The 18,162-nt window shown below is 35.7% G+C and overlaps 2 protein-coding genes and 1 long non-coding RNA gene across 3 annotated transcripts; 2 read left to right on the forward strand and 1 right to left on the reverse strand.

Moving 5' to 3' along the window:
- Positions 1–6,786: 6,786 nt before the first annotated feature.
- LOC136217871 (uncharacterized) lies at positions 6,787–17,906 on the reverse strand. The gene is made up of 2 exons (XR_010683561.1): positions 17,623–17,906; positions 6,787–7,276 (listed from the first exon to the last, which is right to left on the reverse strand). It is a non-coding gene; the product is annotated as an uncharacterized lncRNA (long non-coding RNA).
- Positions 8,404–10,644, forward strand: LOC136217869 (cytochrome P450 CYP749A22-like). The gene is made up of 5 exons (XM_066004548.1): positions 8,404–8,861; positions 8,956–9,179; positions 9,263–9,495; positions 9,584–9,965; positions 10,047–10,644. Exons 1-5 carry the CDS (start codon positions 8,699–8,701, stop codon positions 10,473–10,475), a joined length of 1,431 nt encoding a protein of 476 aa, XP_065860620.1. The 5' UTR covers positions 8,404–8,698; the 3' UTR covers positions 10,476–10,644.
- LOC136217870 (cytochrome P450 CYP749A22-like) lies at positions 15,424–17,613 on the forward strand. The gene is made up of 5 exons (XM_066004549.1): positions 15,424–15,696; positions 15,767–15,990; positions 16,077–16,309; positions 16,386–16,767; positions 16,855–17,613. The coding sequence occupies exons 1-5, from the start codon at positions 15,432–15,434 to the stop codon at positions 17,281–17,283; spliced, it is 1,533 nt and encodes a 510-aa protein (XP_065860621.1). The 5' UTR covers positions 15,424–15,431; the 3' UTR covers positions 17,284–17,613.
- Positions 17,907–18,162: the final 256 nt, after the last annotated feature.

Raw genomic sequence — 18,162 nt, forward strand, 5'->3', positions numbered from 1 at the left:
TCACATTGAAAAAACTTGCTGGGAAAAAAGGGCTCAAACTCAAGGCAGAGTGACACAGCTAGCAAACGTCTCCACTCAAGATGACGATGAAGATGACGAACAGAAAGCGAGTTTATTTCTTCCTTCTCACAAATTCAGCCCACTTGATAGTCAATATTGGTTGATTGACAGTGCGTGTACAAGTCATATGGCCAAGGAGGAAGCTGCTTTCTACAAGCTAAACAAAGATGTGAAGATCAAGGTGAGACTTGGAAATGGGCAACTGGTTGAATCAGCTGGTAGAGGGGTAATTGCAGTGCAAACAAAACAAGGTACGAAATTTATAAATCAAGTTTTGTTTGTGCCATCTCTTACTCATAACTTACTAAGCGTCTCACAAATGCTGCAACATGGTTACTCTCTCATTTTTAAAAATAATCAATGTTGCATATATGATGATAAAGATGTTTTGTTGGTGAAAGTGCCTATGGTAGACAAATGTTTTACTTTAAACATGTCTTATGCTGAAGAAAATTTGAATTTAATCAGTCATGATGAGTCTGTATTATGGCACCATCATTTTGGCCATTGTAGTTTCAATTCATTAGTTAAACTAAGTAAGGAGGGGCTGGCTAGATTTATTCCTGAAATCATCATGTATGTTGATGTATGTGGTACTTGCCAATTTGGTAAAATGCATAGACAACCTTTCCCCTCAATGGCTACTTGGAGAGCCACAAAGAGGTTGGAACTTGTGCATAGTGATGTTTGTGGCCCTATGAAAACGGAATCTTTGAATAAGAATCGATATTTTGTGTTGTTTGTGGATGATTTTACTAGAATGACATGGATTTATTTCATGAGAAATAAATCTCAAGTCTTTGACGTCTTCAAGAAGTTCAAGAAGCTTGTGGAGAATCAAAGTGGTTGCAAGATTAAATATTTTAGGACTGATAACTGGAAGGAGTACAACTCCATTGAGTTCAGAGATTTATGCGATAATGAAGGAATCTGTCATCAATTGACAGTGGCTTACTCCCTTGAACAGAATGGAGTAGCTGAGAGAAAGAATAGAAGCATGGTGGAGATGACAAGATGCATGTTAGCTGGGAAATCTATGCTGAATCAGTTCTGGGCAGAAGCGGCATTTACTGCAGTCTATATACTTAATAGATTGCCAACTGCTGTTGTTACAGGAATGACGCCAATTGAAGCTTGGAGTAACATCAAACCATCCGTGAAGCACATGAAGATTTTTGGGTCTTGTTGCTATTTTCACATTCCTGCAGTAAAACGAACCAAATTGGATGTGAAAGCTAAAGTTGGAATTTTTTTAGGCTATGCATCACTTTCAAAAGGATACAGGATATTCGATCCAGAGAAGAAAAGGGTGGAAGTCTGCAGGGATGTTACAATCGATGAGCAAGCATATTGGGATTGGGAATCAAATGAAATTAAGAAGCAAACTGATTTGCAAACTCAAGCTTCAGAAAAGTTGTAGGTGCAAGGTGACTCCTATAAAGATAATGCTTCGTTAGAAAAGGAAAATGATGATGAACCTTTGAATCCAAGGACAAGGAGCTTAGCTGATATATATGAAGAATGTAATGCAATAATAGAAGAGCCGACATCATATGAAACAGCAACTCAAGATCCAAATTGGATTCAAGCAATGCACGAAGAGTTGTCAATGATAGAAAAGAATCAAACTTGGAGTTTGGTAAAGAGACCAGTTAATAAGAAGATTATTTGGCTCAAATGGGTATATAAAGTCAAAGTAAATCCTGATGGAACTTTGAATAAAAAGGAAAGCAAGATTAGTGGTTAAAGGGTATGCACAGGAAGCCAGTGTGGATTATGGAGAAACTTTTTCACCCGTAGCAAGGCAAGATACAATCAGATTTTTGGTTGCCTCGGCAGCTCAGCACAATTGGAGATTGTACCATCTTGATGTAAAATCAGCCTTCCTAAATGGAGTGCTTGAGGAGGAGATTTATTTTGATATTCTTCCTGGATATGAGGTACAGAACAATGAAAATATGGTGTTGAAGTTACATAAGGCCCTCTATGGTTTAAAGCAAGCTCCTAGAGCTTGGTATGGCAGGATAGATTCTCATTTCATTCAATGTGGTTTCAAACGAAGTGAATCGGAAGCTACTTTATATGCGAAACATGATACAAATGGAAAGATGGTTATTGTTTCTCTTTATGTCGATGACTTGTTAGTCACAGGAAATGATGAAAATCTGGTCAAGCAATTTAAGGAGGAGACGGAATCACAATTCGAAATGTCAGATTTGGGTGAAATGAGATATTTTCTAGGCATGGAGGTAAAGTAAACTTCTCAAGGAACATTCATTTCACAACAAAAATATGCAACTAGATTACTTAAGAAGTTCAAAATGAATCAATCTAAACCTGTGTCTACTCCCATAGGGCGTAATGAAAAACTCTCAAAAGACTATAAAGGGGAAAAGGCAGATCCTTCACTCTATAGAAGCTTGGAAGTTTGTTATTCCTCACTCACACTAGGCCAGATATCATGTTCCCTGTAAGTTTTCTCTCTAGATTTATGCATGATCCAGGTCAAATACATCTTGTTCATGCTAAAAGGATCTTTAGGTATGTGAAGGGAACAATCAATTATGGATTATGGTTTGAAGCAGGAAAGCCAAGAAATTTAATTGGATTTTCTGACAGTGATTGGGCTGGAAATGATGAAGATTGCAAGAGTACATCATACTATGTTTTTTCATTTGGGAATTGTGTGTTTTCCTGGTGTTCCAAAAAGCAGGATGTTGTAGCACAATCATCAGTCGAAGCCGAATATATCTCTGCTGCTGGTGCTGCTAACCATGCTGTATGGTTGAGAAAGTTGTTGATGGATTTGGGAATGACTCCTACAAATGCTACAACTATCTATGTTGATAATAAGTCTGCTATATGCCTTGCTAAAAATCCCATTTTTCATAGGAATTCAAAACATATACGGGTCAAATATCACGTTTTGAGGCAATTAGAGGCTGATAAGGATATCAGTTTGCTGCATTGTTCATCTGAAGAACAACTAGCAGACATCATGACCAAGGGACTCCCTAAAGGAAGGTTTGAAAAGTTGAGAAGTCTTCTTGGAGTATTAGAACAAAATTCTCAAGGAGGAGTGTTACAAAATTGAGAACTTTGTTCTATTTTTGTATTTAATTAAAATGTATGTTTTGTTCTAAATGTTTGTAAACTTTAGTTTATGATATTTGACTCTTTGAAAGTTAATTATGGTTAGTTGTTAGAAGTTTGTAGAAGAGTCAAGAAAGTAGAAGTTTGTAGAAGTCATGTACTGTACAAGATATTTTAGATTAGTATAAATAGAAATGAAGTACCTCTCTAGAATGAGAGAGTTTTATCTATTTCACTATAATCTATCTATTTATCTGTTCTCTGTAATCACTATAAAAAACAGAGTGTCTGAAATTGCAGCTTGTTTTCTTTTGAAATTAACAAACGCCAATTCAATTCCAACTACATCAAGCCCACCAACACATAAAACCCATCTTATGATTACAAGAACACGAACCGGTAACCTTAAACCCAAAGCACATCAAGCTACTGCCACACATTTAACCCCATCTTGTTACTCAAAAGCTGTTCAAAAGAGTGAAATAACAGAGGCTATGCGGTATGACTATAATGCCTTGATTGAAAACGGTACATGGGAACTTGTACCATGTATTCTTGCAAGTAATATAGTTGGTTAAGCTGAAATTTATAAGAAATGTTGGTTTTGATTAACTTTTCATCCTTTTATATATATATATATATATAGAGTATCGTGAGACATTCACTATTGAGAAAATATACAACACCAATTTTTAGAATTCTCTAGATATATAATTACACTAGATATTATAAATATCCAAGTACAATATCTAGATTTTTCTCTAAATTATTAGTGGCATTTTGTCAACAAACATAATTTGTGGTTGATGTTGTAGTTTCCACCGACATAATATAAGTATAAATAGGATCATTGAGTTATTGTTGTAGTGTGCAGCAAAAACAATTAAAAAATTAAGAGTGTGTGCACAAGTGTGAGTTGTGAGAGATATTAAGTGGTGAAAAATATAAATACATATTAATAAAAACAATTTCATGTTCTCATTCCACAATTCAACAAGTGGTATCAGAGAGAGACTGGTACGTGGTCGAGTGCAAGCAAGCGGTCAGGGACCGGGAGTCAAGTGTTTCGCAAGTTCGCAATCCGAGATCGTAGTGGTATGAGGTATTTTTAGCGTGCAGTCCGAAACTGTGGAAATTATTGGTCGGTGGCCAAATTTCCTTGGTTGATTAAAGGAGATAACCAAGTCGTCATGGCAGACATGTCTACCTCGGTAAGCACTCTGGAAAAACTCAATAATAATAATTATAGTTCTTGGAGTACTCGTATGCAATTTTATCTGCTCGGCCAAGATTTATGAGAGCCTGTTGGAGGTAATGAAACAACGCCTCCGACGGAACAAAATGACCTTAAAAAGTGGAAGGTCAAGTGTGGTAAAGCTATGTATGCTTTATCAATTTCGGTGTTGGACGATATGCTGCAACGCATCAAGGATGCCAAAACCCCGAAGGAAGCATGGGACACTTTACCGGAATTATTTGCAAAGAAAAATGATGCCAAACTCCAACAACTCGAGAACAAGTTACTGTCGGTCTCGCAACAAGATATGACGGTGAGTGAATATTTTACTAAAGTTAAAGCTTTATGTAAAGAAATTTCAAAATTGGATCCTAGAAATAAAATTACTGAAACGCGAATGAGAAGAATTATAGTCCATGGGTTGCGTCCCAAATTTAATGCTCTTGTCACAGCAACCCGTGGATGGGCTAAATATTTTGGCTAATCAAGAGACCCTAGACAAACAAATGTCTAAGGTCTCAGCTAATGATGAAGATAAAGCTCTTTTTAGTAATAAGAATAGCAAGGATCCAGACACCGTGAGATCGAGAAATGGCGAAAGGTTCAAACAACAAGACAGATGGCAGAAAAGTCCACAAGGAAGGAGTTAGAAACAAGGGGGAGCTCACCACAGCCACAACCATAAGGAAGAAGATGATAAGGCGTATCGACATAAGAATAATCAGTGTTATGTTTGTGGCAAAAGAGTTCATTATGCACGAGATTATTGGTACAAGAAACTAGAAGGCGACGTCGTTACATCCACACACACTCAAGAAGGAAGCGAAGAAGAATGAGATTTCCAGGCCTCAAGTGCCATGGTAGAGCCGATGATATGTGATCCAGTTAGATCATCTATAGCAGATGGAAAGAAAGAGCAAGCATTTTCTACTGGACATCAAAAGGAGGAGGAACTTATAAGGCAGTTGGGTTGCCTTCAGCTCCTCAACTCTAAACAAAAGATTGAAGAACATGGTGGTGATGAGGAACCACTCGGGGAGCCTTCCAATGAAGAAAGGAACAAAAGAGATGCCCAACAGGAGTCACCAGCTTCATGTGAAACGCCACTAGTCAAAGGAGAGGTGAAGCGTCAACAACAATCAATGACAAAGACGATGTCACAAAAAGGGAAGATGGTGAAGACTAAGCTAACAGGTTCACCAAAATGGTTGTCACCCAAGGAGAGGGTGAAGTCTACGCTAATGCAGATATTCAATGTGCAGAAGCCACATGAGAAAGTGAAGCACAAAGTGAACATAGCTAAAGGCGAAGTTCTTACGTCGAGGAAAGGTAAGCATGGTGCTTGCAAGCAATCAATTGCGATGGTAAGAATTAAAGAGATGATGCTGCTTGAAGCTCTAGTCAATATCCTGAAAGAATTAGTTAAACTAGGAAATGCTGGTCAATATTGGTTAGAGAACCAACAACGAAAAAACGAAGAGATTTTTTAATCTTACATCAAGGCGACGTAGATCGAGGGAGACCGACAAGAAGCAGTGTTGCAATCCCAATAGGACGGGAAAACCTAAGCTTACCATAAGCATAAAAAAGGAGCACCAATCATAAGTGTGAAGGTCAACAAGGCAAAGTAAACCAAATCCTAAGTACAATAATGAAGCATTGATTGTAGAAGCTGCGATAGAAGAGTCTGCAATATATGAAGAAACATCTTCAAACAAGGAGTGGAAAAAGGTTACAAAAGAATATTTGAGAAAAGCAACTTCAAATGGCTAACAAATACGGAGTACTAAAAATCAGTGTTGATGGGGAGTATTGAGAAAATATACAACACCAATTTTTAGAATTCTCTAGATATTTAATTAACACCACATATTATAAATATCCAAGTACAATATCTAGATTTTTCTCTAAATTATTAGTGGCATTTTGTCAACAAACATAATTTGTGGTTGAGGTTGTAGTTTCCACCGACATAATATAAGTATAAATAGGGTCATTGGGTTGTTGTTGTAGTGTGCAGCAAAGACAGTTAAAAAAAATAAGAGTGTGTGCACAAGTGTGAGTTGTGAGAGATATTAAGTGGTGAAAAATATAAATACGTATTAATAAAAATAATTCATATTCTATTAAATCTCATTCCACAATTCAACATTCGCTTTGACTCGTAAACGTCAGTGGTGATGTCTCACCATCATATCTAATTCTATTTTAGATCGGGTGTGACACAGGACCCCCCGAAGTGCCTTTCTTGTTTATGTGTGGCTTTTCGAAATTGGCGGACTGTATATTGATGGACATGGCTGTTCCTGACCTTTTATAGGTCCAGGGCGAGAGAATAAAATTGGACCCTTTAATACAAAATTTCTAAAAATAAAATTTATTTAGGGTCAATTACATGAATATCATAATTAACTACAAAATTATAACTAAGTCATATCAACAAACTTATTTCTTAATATGTCATTTTGTATATATTATGATTTTACATCATAATTTAAAAATTCTAGACTCCAATTCATAAATCATAAATCCTAAAAAATATATTCTAGACTTCTAATTTATAAATTCTAATCCTTAAAATATATTAAAAGTACTGATTTTACTAGTTTGATATAGTCCAAAATTATGACTTGACATAGTTGTAAATAGTTTCAAAAGATGAATTTCTGTGTAATTTACCCATTTATTATTTAAACGTTGAAATAGAGGTTGGTGAACATCCCAACTAGGTTGGCACCCCCTAACAACCCCTCAAATCACCTGGATGTAATTTTAAAATATGCTAAATAAAATCAATATTGTTCTAAACCACTAAAAAACGGTTTCTATATCGATATTGTTCATTTTCTAACTCTTTTCCAACCCTTGAATATCATCTTTAATTGCCTGCAAAACAAAGTATGCAAATAATCAAAAAAGTTTACTTCTCCGAGCATTACGAAAGGAAAATCATTAATGATAATATCAACATCCATAGTTCCCAAAATTTCTTTCTCAGTAGATAAAATTGCTAAACCATTTAACTTTTTTTAAGACATTGATGATCTCAAAGAAGTTTTTATTAGCTTTAGTTTTGAAAAGCTTATTTCAATTGATGCTAACACCTTGAAAAAATCAAAGCAAATTATTATGCAAAATTATAGAAAAAATCAAATCAAATCAAACTTATTTAAAATATAGAAAAACATAAATCAAATCATCAAAATCATAGAAAAGAATAAATCAAACTTATCTAAAATCCAAATTTATCTAAAACATTAAGCTTCATCTAAAAACACAAATCAAATCAAATTAAAGAACCAAAATCATAGAACAGCAAAACCAAAGCAGCAAAATCATTATGCTAACTTGAACTAACAAATTATGAATTGACTTTTACTTACCTACCGGAGACACAAACAAACGCAGCAAACGCAAACCAAAAGGAAGCAGCAGCAGGCAGAACAGAAGGAGATGACGCCACAAAATGAAAGTCAGACGGGAAGCAACGGCAAAAGAGAAAAAAGAAAGAAGAAGGGAAGACGCAAAAACGAAGAAGAAGGCTTTGAAGGAAGAAATCGCAAAAAGAAGAGAAGGAAGAAATCGCACAGAGATGGAGCGGCGCAACGGTAGGTTATTTTACTCTTTAATAATTATATATATTTTTTAATATTTACTGAACTAAAAATATTTTGGGGCCTCTGAAATTTATGGACCCTGAGTCTGCGCCCAAAAATTAAGGTTCAAGGCCGGCCCTGTTGATAGGCCCGTAACATCCGAAATCGACTTGATGACCTCATCAAGATGAATGATAAATTAACAATTGATGTGTATATGATAAATTGACATCAGAAACTAAGAAATGGCAAACAGGTGTACTTACATTGACACATCAAACCCAACAAGACAATGAGTCATATTCTTCCTTTTTTCTTTCTTTTAGGACAAACTCACTGTTTCTATTATTTAATATAACATATATATGTGATGCTATTAAATTAAGTCTAGTTTATTTTTTATTATTATTAGCCGAATCTACATTAACATTATTCTTTTTGAAAAAGACAATGTTTTGAAGTATTGATTTAGTTATCTTTATAACCGCCTCCAATCAGACAAGGACAAAGCATATAATTGACCTTTTAGAATTTATGAACAGGGCTTAAAGGTCAGATATACAATCAATCCGTAGTTAAGCAGTACTAAAAAAAATTGGAAATATGATGATCTATGCGTCAATATGTGCAGTAGTGTGTTTGATGATTCTGTCATATGTTGTGAAGATATTGAAGAAAGAAACTATGGTGGAATCCCATTCGAATACAATCTATGATGAGGTCTCAAGGAATTAAAGGACCTTCTTACAGATTCTTCCATGGAAACAGTAAACAGATTTTGAGTATGGGAATCAAAGGACCTATTCAACATCTATCTCACCATGAAGTTCTTCCCAAAGTACTGCCTCACATTTATGCCTGGAACAAGCTTTATGGTAAGTAAGCACAATTGATAGAAACACTAGCTATTTCTGTCCATCAGTATGTATAAATAGAGTAATTGAATTGTTTCATTTTATGGTAAATCAGGGATGAATTCCCTGAGTTGGCGAGGTCCTCAAGCTCAATTGACAGTGACAGAAGTTAACCTGATTAAAGAGATATTAAACAACAGAGATGGAATGTTCACCAAAAGAAAACCAGATGTTTTTATGCAGAAGCTCATAGGGAATGGACTTCTAACAACTGATGGAGAAAAATGGTCTAGACTTCGAAAATTATCCAATCACGCTTTCCATTCTGACTCCTTGAAAGTATATATATATTTTGGACTCAATTTAATTAATTGCCTCAAAACAAATCACTTTTATGACTCTCTTTTTTCCAAATTGATTAGGGAATGATTCCAGCAATGATTGCAAGTGTAGAGATGATGCTTGATAGGTGGAGACTAAATGAAGAGAAAGAAATTGAGATTTCAAAAGAATTAAAGCTTTTAACATCCGAAGTTATTTCCAGGACAGCTTTTGGCAGCAGCTACTTAGAAGGACAGCGCCTATGTGATATGTTAATGCAGTTGGGTGTTATGATTTACAAAAACAAATATAGAGTCAGAATTCCTGGAATCGGGTATACACAAATCAACTCAACTATATAATTGCTCTTTTTAGAATGTTTTAGATATGTAACACCGATTAATTGTTCATCGTTGTTGTAGAAAGCTTGTGAAATCCGAAGATGAGAGGACATCAGACAGGATAGAAGAAGAGATACGAAAATGTTTGATGAAGATGATAAAGAAGAGAGAAGAGACAGCAATATTGAAGAATCAATTGGATTGGTTTGGGGATGATTTTCTAGGATTACTTGTTAAGGCTAATCATGAAAATGATATTGCCAAGAAAATATCAATTGATGATTTAATTGATGAGTGCAAGACCTTCTATGTTGCTGGACAAGAAACTACTGCTACCTCTCTTACTTGGACTCTCTTTTTTCTAGCAATTCACACAGATTGGCAGCAGAAAGCTAGGGAAGAAATCCTTGAGTTTATAGGGACAAACAATCCATGCCCTCAAACACTTCCAAAATTAAAGATAGTAAGTTTAAATGAAATTAGAGATCATTATAACAATTCTTTTATCATGTCAATTGAAGTTGAGTAATTTCTTTGAGTACAGATGAGCATGATTATCAATGAAGCTCTACGTCTATACCCTCCGGCTGTTGTGATGTTCAGGAGAGGAAAAGGTCAAGTGAGATTGGGAGAAATAGTTATTTCTGAGAATGTAAATATTGAAATTCCAGTTATTGCATTGCACCATAATTCTAAAACATGGGGAGAAGATGTTCATATGTTTAAGCCAGATAGATTTGCTGAAGGAATACCGAAAGCTACAAACAACAACGTTGCAGCTTATATTCCATTTGGTATGGGGGCTCGAAGCTGTGTGGGTTCTAATTTCGCAATAACAGAGACCAAAATAGCAGTATCAATGATTCTTCAACGTTATCGTCTTGTCTTATCACCTAATTATGTTCATTCTCCTTATATATTTCTGACTATAGTCCCAAAACATGGATTGCAAATATTGCTTCAACCATTGTAGATCATCTCTGTATAATTCATCTTATATTGTAGACATGTTTTCATAGTATTTCCATATGGAACTTTTCTACATTGGCCTTTTTGTTTAATGTTCACATTTCTCATACCCTGCCTCAAGTTCAAACTAGCCTAGCTCAGTAATACTTGAGTTGGCTTCATAATGTACCTGTGTGGGCAAAAATATTATAACAATGTCGTTTTCTTTTTTTCTAATTCTTTTTCCAGGTTACATTCGCCCCACTTACTTTCCCTCTCAATTATTAAGAAATATTATGATCCCCAACTAATGTTAGACTCTAAAATATTCAAGATATACTATTAATCAAAAATATCTATACGCATCTAGAAGGTGTGAGAAATATCAATCAATAATTGATCGGTAACCAACCAAATTTGTGGTTATAATTAGATATATAACCGACCTAAACGTGCTATAAATAGAAAATGAGTGGGTGCAAGAAAATAAGGAGAGAAATAAGTGAAATCAGTGTGTGAGTCTAGTTAGTGTTGGTGAGCAAGAGGAAGAGTGGGTTGTAATATATTTGGTTTTGTTTGTATAAGAGTTTTTGCTCGTCCTTATTTTTGCGAAATATTTTACATTTATTTCCAACAATCGGTATCAGAGCCTAGTCAGTATGAAGGCAAAATTGACAATCAAAATAGTCAGTTAAATGGCTCAAACTACCACATATGGAGAAGAAAGATGAAAGATCTACTATATGTGACGAAGATGCATCTACAAGTGTTCGGGATAGATAAACCCGACGGCAAGACTAATACAAATCGGGGTTTCGAGCATGAGCAAGTCTGCAATTTTATCCGATAATTTGTCAACGACATTGTGCATAATCATATTGCTGGTGAAGCTCATGCACGAACTTTATGGAATAAGCTCGAGGAATTATATGCCTCAAAAATTGGTAATAATAAATTATTTTATTTGACCAAATTGGTTCAAATGAAATATCGAGACGGTACTTCTCTCGCATATCACTTGAACAAGTTCCAAGAGATTGTGGATCAGCTATCCAGTATATGACTAAAAATTGAAAATGAGCTCACGCCTTTACTAATGTTGGCTTCCTTGCAGCAGTAGTGGGAGACTCTAAGAATTTCAATTCAAACTCCGCACCAAATGACAAAATTAGCATGGAGTTTGTCAAAAGTTGAATCTTAAATGAAGAGATGAGGTGCGGGATGCAAGGAGCCTTTACATCACAATCACATGTTCTAATTGTGAATTCTAAAGGAATGAGTGAAACTAGAGGATCCAACGAAAGAGGCAATAGTAGAGGAATATCTAACAAGTATGACAAAGTTGAGTGCCATTGTTGTACAAGAAAGGGCAGCATTAGAAGATTTTGCAAGAAGCTCAAGCGAGATAAGAGCAAAGGCAAAGAAGAAAATGGAGATGATAGTACCGATGACGAATTAGCAAACATTGCTAGTGAGTTCAATATTGTCTGCGATACCGATATTATCAATCTAGCAACCTGGGAGACTGGTTGGGTGATTAATAGTGGTGTTACTACTCGTGCCACTCCCCGAAGGGAATTTTTCCCATCTTACACGCCATGAGATTTTAGTGTTGTAATGATGGGAAATGACAACTTCTCTAAAGTTCTGGGAAAAGGTGACGTTCACCTAGAAGCTAAGAATGACAAAAGATGTCGGGCATGTTCCAAATATACGTCTGAATCTTATCTCCGTAGACAAACTTGATGAAGAAGCTTTCAGTAATACCTTCTGCAAAAGCCAATGGAAGCTCACTAAAGGTTTGATAGTGGTTGCAAGAGGCAGAAAGTACTCAAGATTGTATCTAATACAGACAAAGCTCTTCTAGGAAGCGGTCAACGCGACACAGAATGAAAACGCAATCGAATTATGGCATAGATGCCTCGAGCAGATGCCTGAGAAAGATATGACAAAATTGGCCAAGAAAAATATTCTGAGTGGACTAAATCATGTTCATTTGAATAAATGTACTAACTGTCTAGCCGAAAAATATAATCAAGTTGCTTTCAAGAGTTCCTCTCCTTATAGAGTGGAAAATATATTAGATCTGATACACTCATATCTATGTGGGGTGTTCCCAAAGTCAATTGGTGGTTCTGAGTACCCTGTGACTTTTATAGACGACCATTCTAGAAAAACATGGGTGTACACTCTAAAATCAAAAGATCAAGTCTTAAATTATTTCAAGCATTTTGTAGTGCAGGTTGAGAGACAAACTAGCAAGAAGCTGAAGTGTATTCGAATAGACAACGGTGGGGAGTACACTGGTCCATTTAATGTGTACTGCAAGAAGCATGATATTTGATGTTGGTCCCTTGTGAGATAGAATTAGTTCCAAAGGGGGTGAATGGAACTATTGGGTAAATTTAACCCTTAATAAATTTTCTCACGTTTAATTCAATAGCACAGAACTGAGGCAAGTTCGGAATCAGTTCATTTACTGATTTAAACAGCTTATGAAGCTTGATTCTGCTTCTGATCTTTCTAAACAGAAGATGGCTCACACAGAGGAGCTTCTGTTAGGCTTTCAGGTTATGCGATCTATTGGTGCACAATAGTCGGAAGTGTTACTTAAGTGATTTAATGTAAAAGCATGCAAATATCAGAAGTAAAGGGTTAGAGAGAAGATAATTAGTGATTTATACCGGCCTTCTGTCTATATCCAGTCCCAAGAATACCTTCTTCTGGGTTTTAATCCACTAAAGAACTCTTTCAATTGGTAGAGCACAAACCTTTACAATAGACACAAAGGCTCTGCAAAGTACCATCCTTTGCACATTACACTCAGCTATCTATCTATCTTTCAACATGTTCACTTATAACCGAAGTGAACAGAAGAGCTTCTGATCTTTTAACTATTGATGATTTTGTTCTAACTTAAAACACAAAGTGAAGTTCTATTATCTATCAGTTATTACACGAATTACAACAATGAATGTGTATGAGCTTTTGCTTTTTGCTTTTGCACTTGACGAATGATTCTCTTGATTTCAGCGTGAATGATCAAGTTGCAACTGTAGCTTTTGTTGGGGATTTTATAGTGAAGCCTGAAGGCAGAACTTTCCAAATTTCGAAAAGACCGTTGGACGGAAAGCGCCCTTCTGTCCTTTTCAACTTCTGTCTTCTGGTACAAAAGCTTTACTGTTGTAGCCTCTTTTGCTTTTGTCTCTTGAGGCAGCGCACTTCAGATTTCTGTCGAAGGCAAACTGACTGTTTGGACAATTATGGCAAACAGTCCAAATTGTCCAGGGACAAGCCAACTGTTGCTTGTGCTTTTTTCCATATATAGTAGCGCAATGTCAGACAGGTAAGTCAACTCTGTGATTCTTGTCTTCCGGTTGATTTGCGCACTGTTTGGATCAGCTTCTGGATTCTTCTTGCTTCTGGGTCGGAATAAGGTTTTTGGCCTTTGTTATCGCTTAAGCCCATTCTTTGAATTTCTTTCTCTTTTCTTTTTAATCAAAACGTTTAACATAATCATTAGTTCAAATAAATCAATATTTATTTTTTATACTTAAACTATTTTAGGGATTCTAATTTCCTATTAAATACTTTTGTTATAATCAAAAGTCACTGTAGAAATTGTGTTTCAACATTCGACATCAACAAACTCCTCCAAAAACTCTATAGTTGAACGGGTTGGCTGAAAGGAATAACAACATGACCCCTAGAGCCAATTTTCTCGCACTAGCAAGTTCATACGAATCTCCTTGTATTCTGCAATTACTTTGCCAGATATAGTGCAAAAGATATATCAGCAAACAAGAACCCACATAAAGAGGATATGCTCAATCTGTTTGTTTTTTGGAGGATAACTAGCCATATATTTGATCAACACCATTAAATCCACATATTTTTTAGTTTTAAAACATTTTGGAAGCTCATTTCAGACTAAGGAAGGTATCTTAGGAACAACCACCGGTAATCCGGCCACCACGAGTACATCCCTCAAGGTAATGGTCATCAGTTCAGCATGAAATAGAAAAGCAAATCATTTATACAATAGATTCTTGTTTGGTGGAAGGTCTATTTGGGACATTATAATCAACTCATTGATTCCAAGATTGCACCATTTTATCTCATGGATCGGTTTCAATCGATTCACCCAGGTGGACCAGGCGGTTGAGGCTGTTTCACCAGCAAGATGGGCCAACTTTTTCTTTTAATATGTTTGTTAGTGCGAAGGTCGCGTTTCATCAAAAGAAGCTCTTCCTCCTGAGTTAAAGGAAAATGACAGTTGAGGGGGTTTGTCTCAACTAGTAGGCAAAAGGGTATAAAGTCCACCATCCTTAAAATTTATCTTGATGACGTTAGGTTGATGTGCTTTTTCAAGATGAGTAGTACTTTTTCTAGGAGGATTTGGGCGTGACTTTCTAATAGGTGGAACATTTGATTTCTTGATAAAAGGGATTTCTGCCAAATTAAAGGTTAAAGATTAGTCTTTTTAATAAAATTTTGGTAGCATTTCCCTTAAATTCCAAGGTCACAAAAATTAAGAAGCATGAAATTAAGGTTTTATAATTGTTGTCTCCTCCATTTCTGAGAGAAATTGTTCCAAGAGCAAAGCAGAAAAATTGGACGCATCTGGACAGTATAATGGAAAACAGATACTTATATTTATAAGTCAGCTCTAGAAGACAACGTCATACTTCTAATTTTTTTCCTTTGGGAGCAAATCATTGTTGCTATTAATAAAGATTAAGAACAGAAGAAAATTGATATTTCAATATATTTTCTTGTAAGGAATCTACATTAATATTATTCTTACTGAAACAAACAAAGTTTTGAAGTATTCATATAGTTGTCAGCTTCACTGCCCTCCAATCAGACAAGGACAAACCATAAATTAACCTTAGAATTTCTGAACAGGTATACATATTGAATCATGCACTCGTCTATTTATAACGAGCAATCAATCTATAGTTGATAATCAGTGCTAAAAATGATAATCTATGTGTCAAGCTGTGCAGTGTGCTTGATGATTCTGTCATATGTAGCGAATATGTTGAAGAAAGTATGGTGGAATCCGATTCGAATTCAATCTATGATGAGGTCCCAAGGAATCAAAGGACCTTCTTACAGATTCTTCCATGGAAACACTAAACAGATCTTGAGTATGGGAATTAAAGGACCTATTCAACATGTATCAAATCACCAAGTGCTTCCAAAAGTACAGCCTCACGTGTATGCCTGGAACAAGCTTTATGGTAACCTTACACAACACAAAACTCCTCCCATTAAATGATACACTAGCTATTAATTGAACTGTGTTTACAGGGACGAATTTCCTGAGTTGGCGTGGTCCTCAACCTCAATTGACAGTGACAGAAATTGGGCTAATTAAAGAGATATTAAACAACAGAGATGGAATGTTCATCAAAGGGAAACCAGATGTTTTTACAAAGAAGCTCATAGGAGATGGACTTCTAACAACTGCAGGAGAAAAGTGGTTCAGACTTCGGAAATTATCCAATCATGCTTTCCATTCCGACTCCTTGAAAGTATGTATCTCATATTTTGGACTCAAAACAACTGTTTAATGTACACTTCTAGGACTTTTTAATAATTTTGATCCCAAATTTTGTAGGGGATGATTCCAGAAATGATTGCAAGTGTAGGGATGATGCTTGATAGGTGGAAACAAAATGAAGCGAAAGAAATAGATGTTTTTAAAGAATTTAAGATTTTAACATCGGAAGTAATTTCGAGAACAGCTTTTGGGAGCAGCTACTTAGAAGGACAACACATATTTGATATGCTAATGAAGATGGCTTTTATTATTTACAAAAACAAACATAAAGTCAGAATTCCTGGAATTGAGTATGCATACACAACTCAACTATACATACATAGATTTGCTTTTTTATGTAATTCAGGTTGTTCAATGTTGTTGTAGAAAGCTTGTGAAAAGCGAAGATGACAAGGAATCGGACAGGATAGAAGAAGAGATGCGAAAATGTTTGATGGAGATGATAAAGAAAAGAGAAGAGACAGCAATATTGAAGAATCAATTGGATTGGTTTGGGGATGATTTTCTAGGATTACTTGTAAAGGCTAATCATGAGCATGATATGTCCAAGAAAATATCAATTGATGACTTAATTGACGAGTGCAAAACCTTCTATGTTGCTGGACAAGAAACTACTGCTACCTCTCTTACTTGGACTCTTCTTCTTCTAGCAATTCACACAGATTGGCAGCAGAAAGCTAGGGAAGAAATTCTTGAGTTTATAGGGACAAACAATCCATGCTCTCAAACACTTCCAAAATTGAAGATTGTAAGTTTTCTTTTAATTTTTTCAAATGAAATTAGAGATGCGCTGGTGTTCAATTCGATTGAAGTTCAGTAATTTGTTTGAGTACAGATGAACATGATTATCAATGAAGCTCTACGTCTATATCCTCCAGCAACTATGTTGATCAGGAAAGCAAAAGGGCAAGTGAAATTGGGGGAAATAGTTATTCCTGAAAATGTAAATATTGAAATTCCAGTTCTGGCATTGCACTATAATTCTGAAATATGGGGAGAAGATGTTCACATGTTTAAGCCAGATAGATTTGCAGAAGGAATAGCAAAAGCTACAAACAACAACGTAGCAGCCTATATTCCATTTGGTATGGGGGCTAGAAGCTGTGTGGGTTCTAATTTCGCAATAACAGAGACTAAAATAGCAGTATCAATGATTCTTCAACGTTATCGTCTTGTATTATCACCTAATTATGTTCATTCTCCTTATATATTTCTGACCATAGCCCCACAACATGGACTGCAAATCTTGCTTCATCCATTGTAGATCATCTCTGTATAATTCATCTTATATTCTAGACTTTTTTTCATAGTATTTCCATATGGAACTGTTCTACATTAGCTTTATATATATACGTAATTGGAAATGGAAAAAATTTGATAGCACAACATCTTAGACAAGTAATTCATAGAAATGACAAATAAAAGAGGTGATTCGGCCACCGTGCCTCAACCCTCTTTTCCCACGAAAAAAACCATTCAAATATATCGTGTAGGAGGAGTTTCTAACAAATATCATTATCCAATTAATAAATTTTGAGGGATATTGAGAACCAATGAACATCTAAATTGAGAACCATGCCGTTTAAACAGAATAGATGCATACCTCTAATTAAATAGCAAGAAATGTTTCTCAAATGCTGGGCGATTTATGCCCAGCAGATGCGTAGGTCGCCGACCTGCGCAGGTCCTGCTCCAAAAATTAGGGTGATGGGTTGCCGGCCCAGCCCCGAGTCGGCAACCAGGCCCCGTGAAATGCCTTTCTTGTTTATGGGTAGCCTTCCGAAATCGTCCCACTGTATACTGATGGCCCCGATTTGTCCCTAACATCCGAAACCCACTTGATGAACTCATCAAGATGAATGGCAAATAGGGTATGCCTGCTTTCAATTTTTATTAATAAATTAACAATTTGATGTGTATATGATAAATTGACCAAATTATTAGAAGCATCCGGTTCTCTTCGTGTTATTTGGAGGATCTTTCATACATATTTTGACACGTGTAACATAGACTCATACATATTATAAGAATTCTTACTATTTTAATTATTATGTAAGGTCACAATATACGTATCCAAATGTAAATTGAGGGTCTCCGAAGACCGAATATTTAATATAAGAACCCCATAAATTGACATCAGAAA

This window comes from Euphorbia lathyris, chromosome 2, assembly GCF_963576675.1.
Source record: "Euphorbia lathyris chromosome 2, ddEupLath1.1, whole genome shotgun sequence".
Lineage (NCBI taxonomy): Eukaryota > Viridiplantae > Streptophyta > Magnoliopsida > Malpighiales > Euphorbiaceae > Euphorbia > Euphorbia lathyris.

Coding starts and splice junctions, on each gene's coding strand:
- LOC136217869 (XM_066004548.1), top strand. CDS start 8,699: ATGATGAGGTCTCAAGGAATTAAAGGACCTTCTTACAGATTCTTCCAT. Junction 8,862..8,955: donor TGCCTGGAACAAGCTTTATG/GTAAGTAAGCAC, acceptor ATGGTAAATCAG/GGATGAATTCCCTGAGTTGG. Junction 9,180..9,262: donor TCCATTCTGACTCCTTGAAA/GTATATATATAT, acceptor CAAATTGATTAG/GGAATGATTCCAGCAATGAT.
- LOC136217870 (XM_066004549.1), top strand. CDS start 15,432: ATGATAATCTATGTGTCAAGCTGTGCAGTGTGCTTGATGATTCTGTCA. Junction 15,991..16,076: donor TCCATTCCGACTCCTTGAAA/GTATGTATCTCA, acceptor CAAATTTTGTAG/GGGATGATTCCAGAAATGAT. Junction 16,768..16,854: donor CACTTCCAAAATTGAAGATT/GTAAGTTTTCTT, acceptor GTTTGAGTACAG/ATGAACATGATTATCAATGA.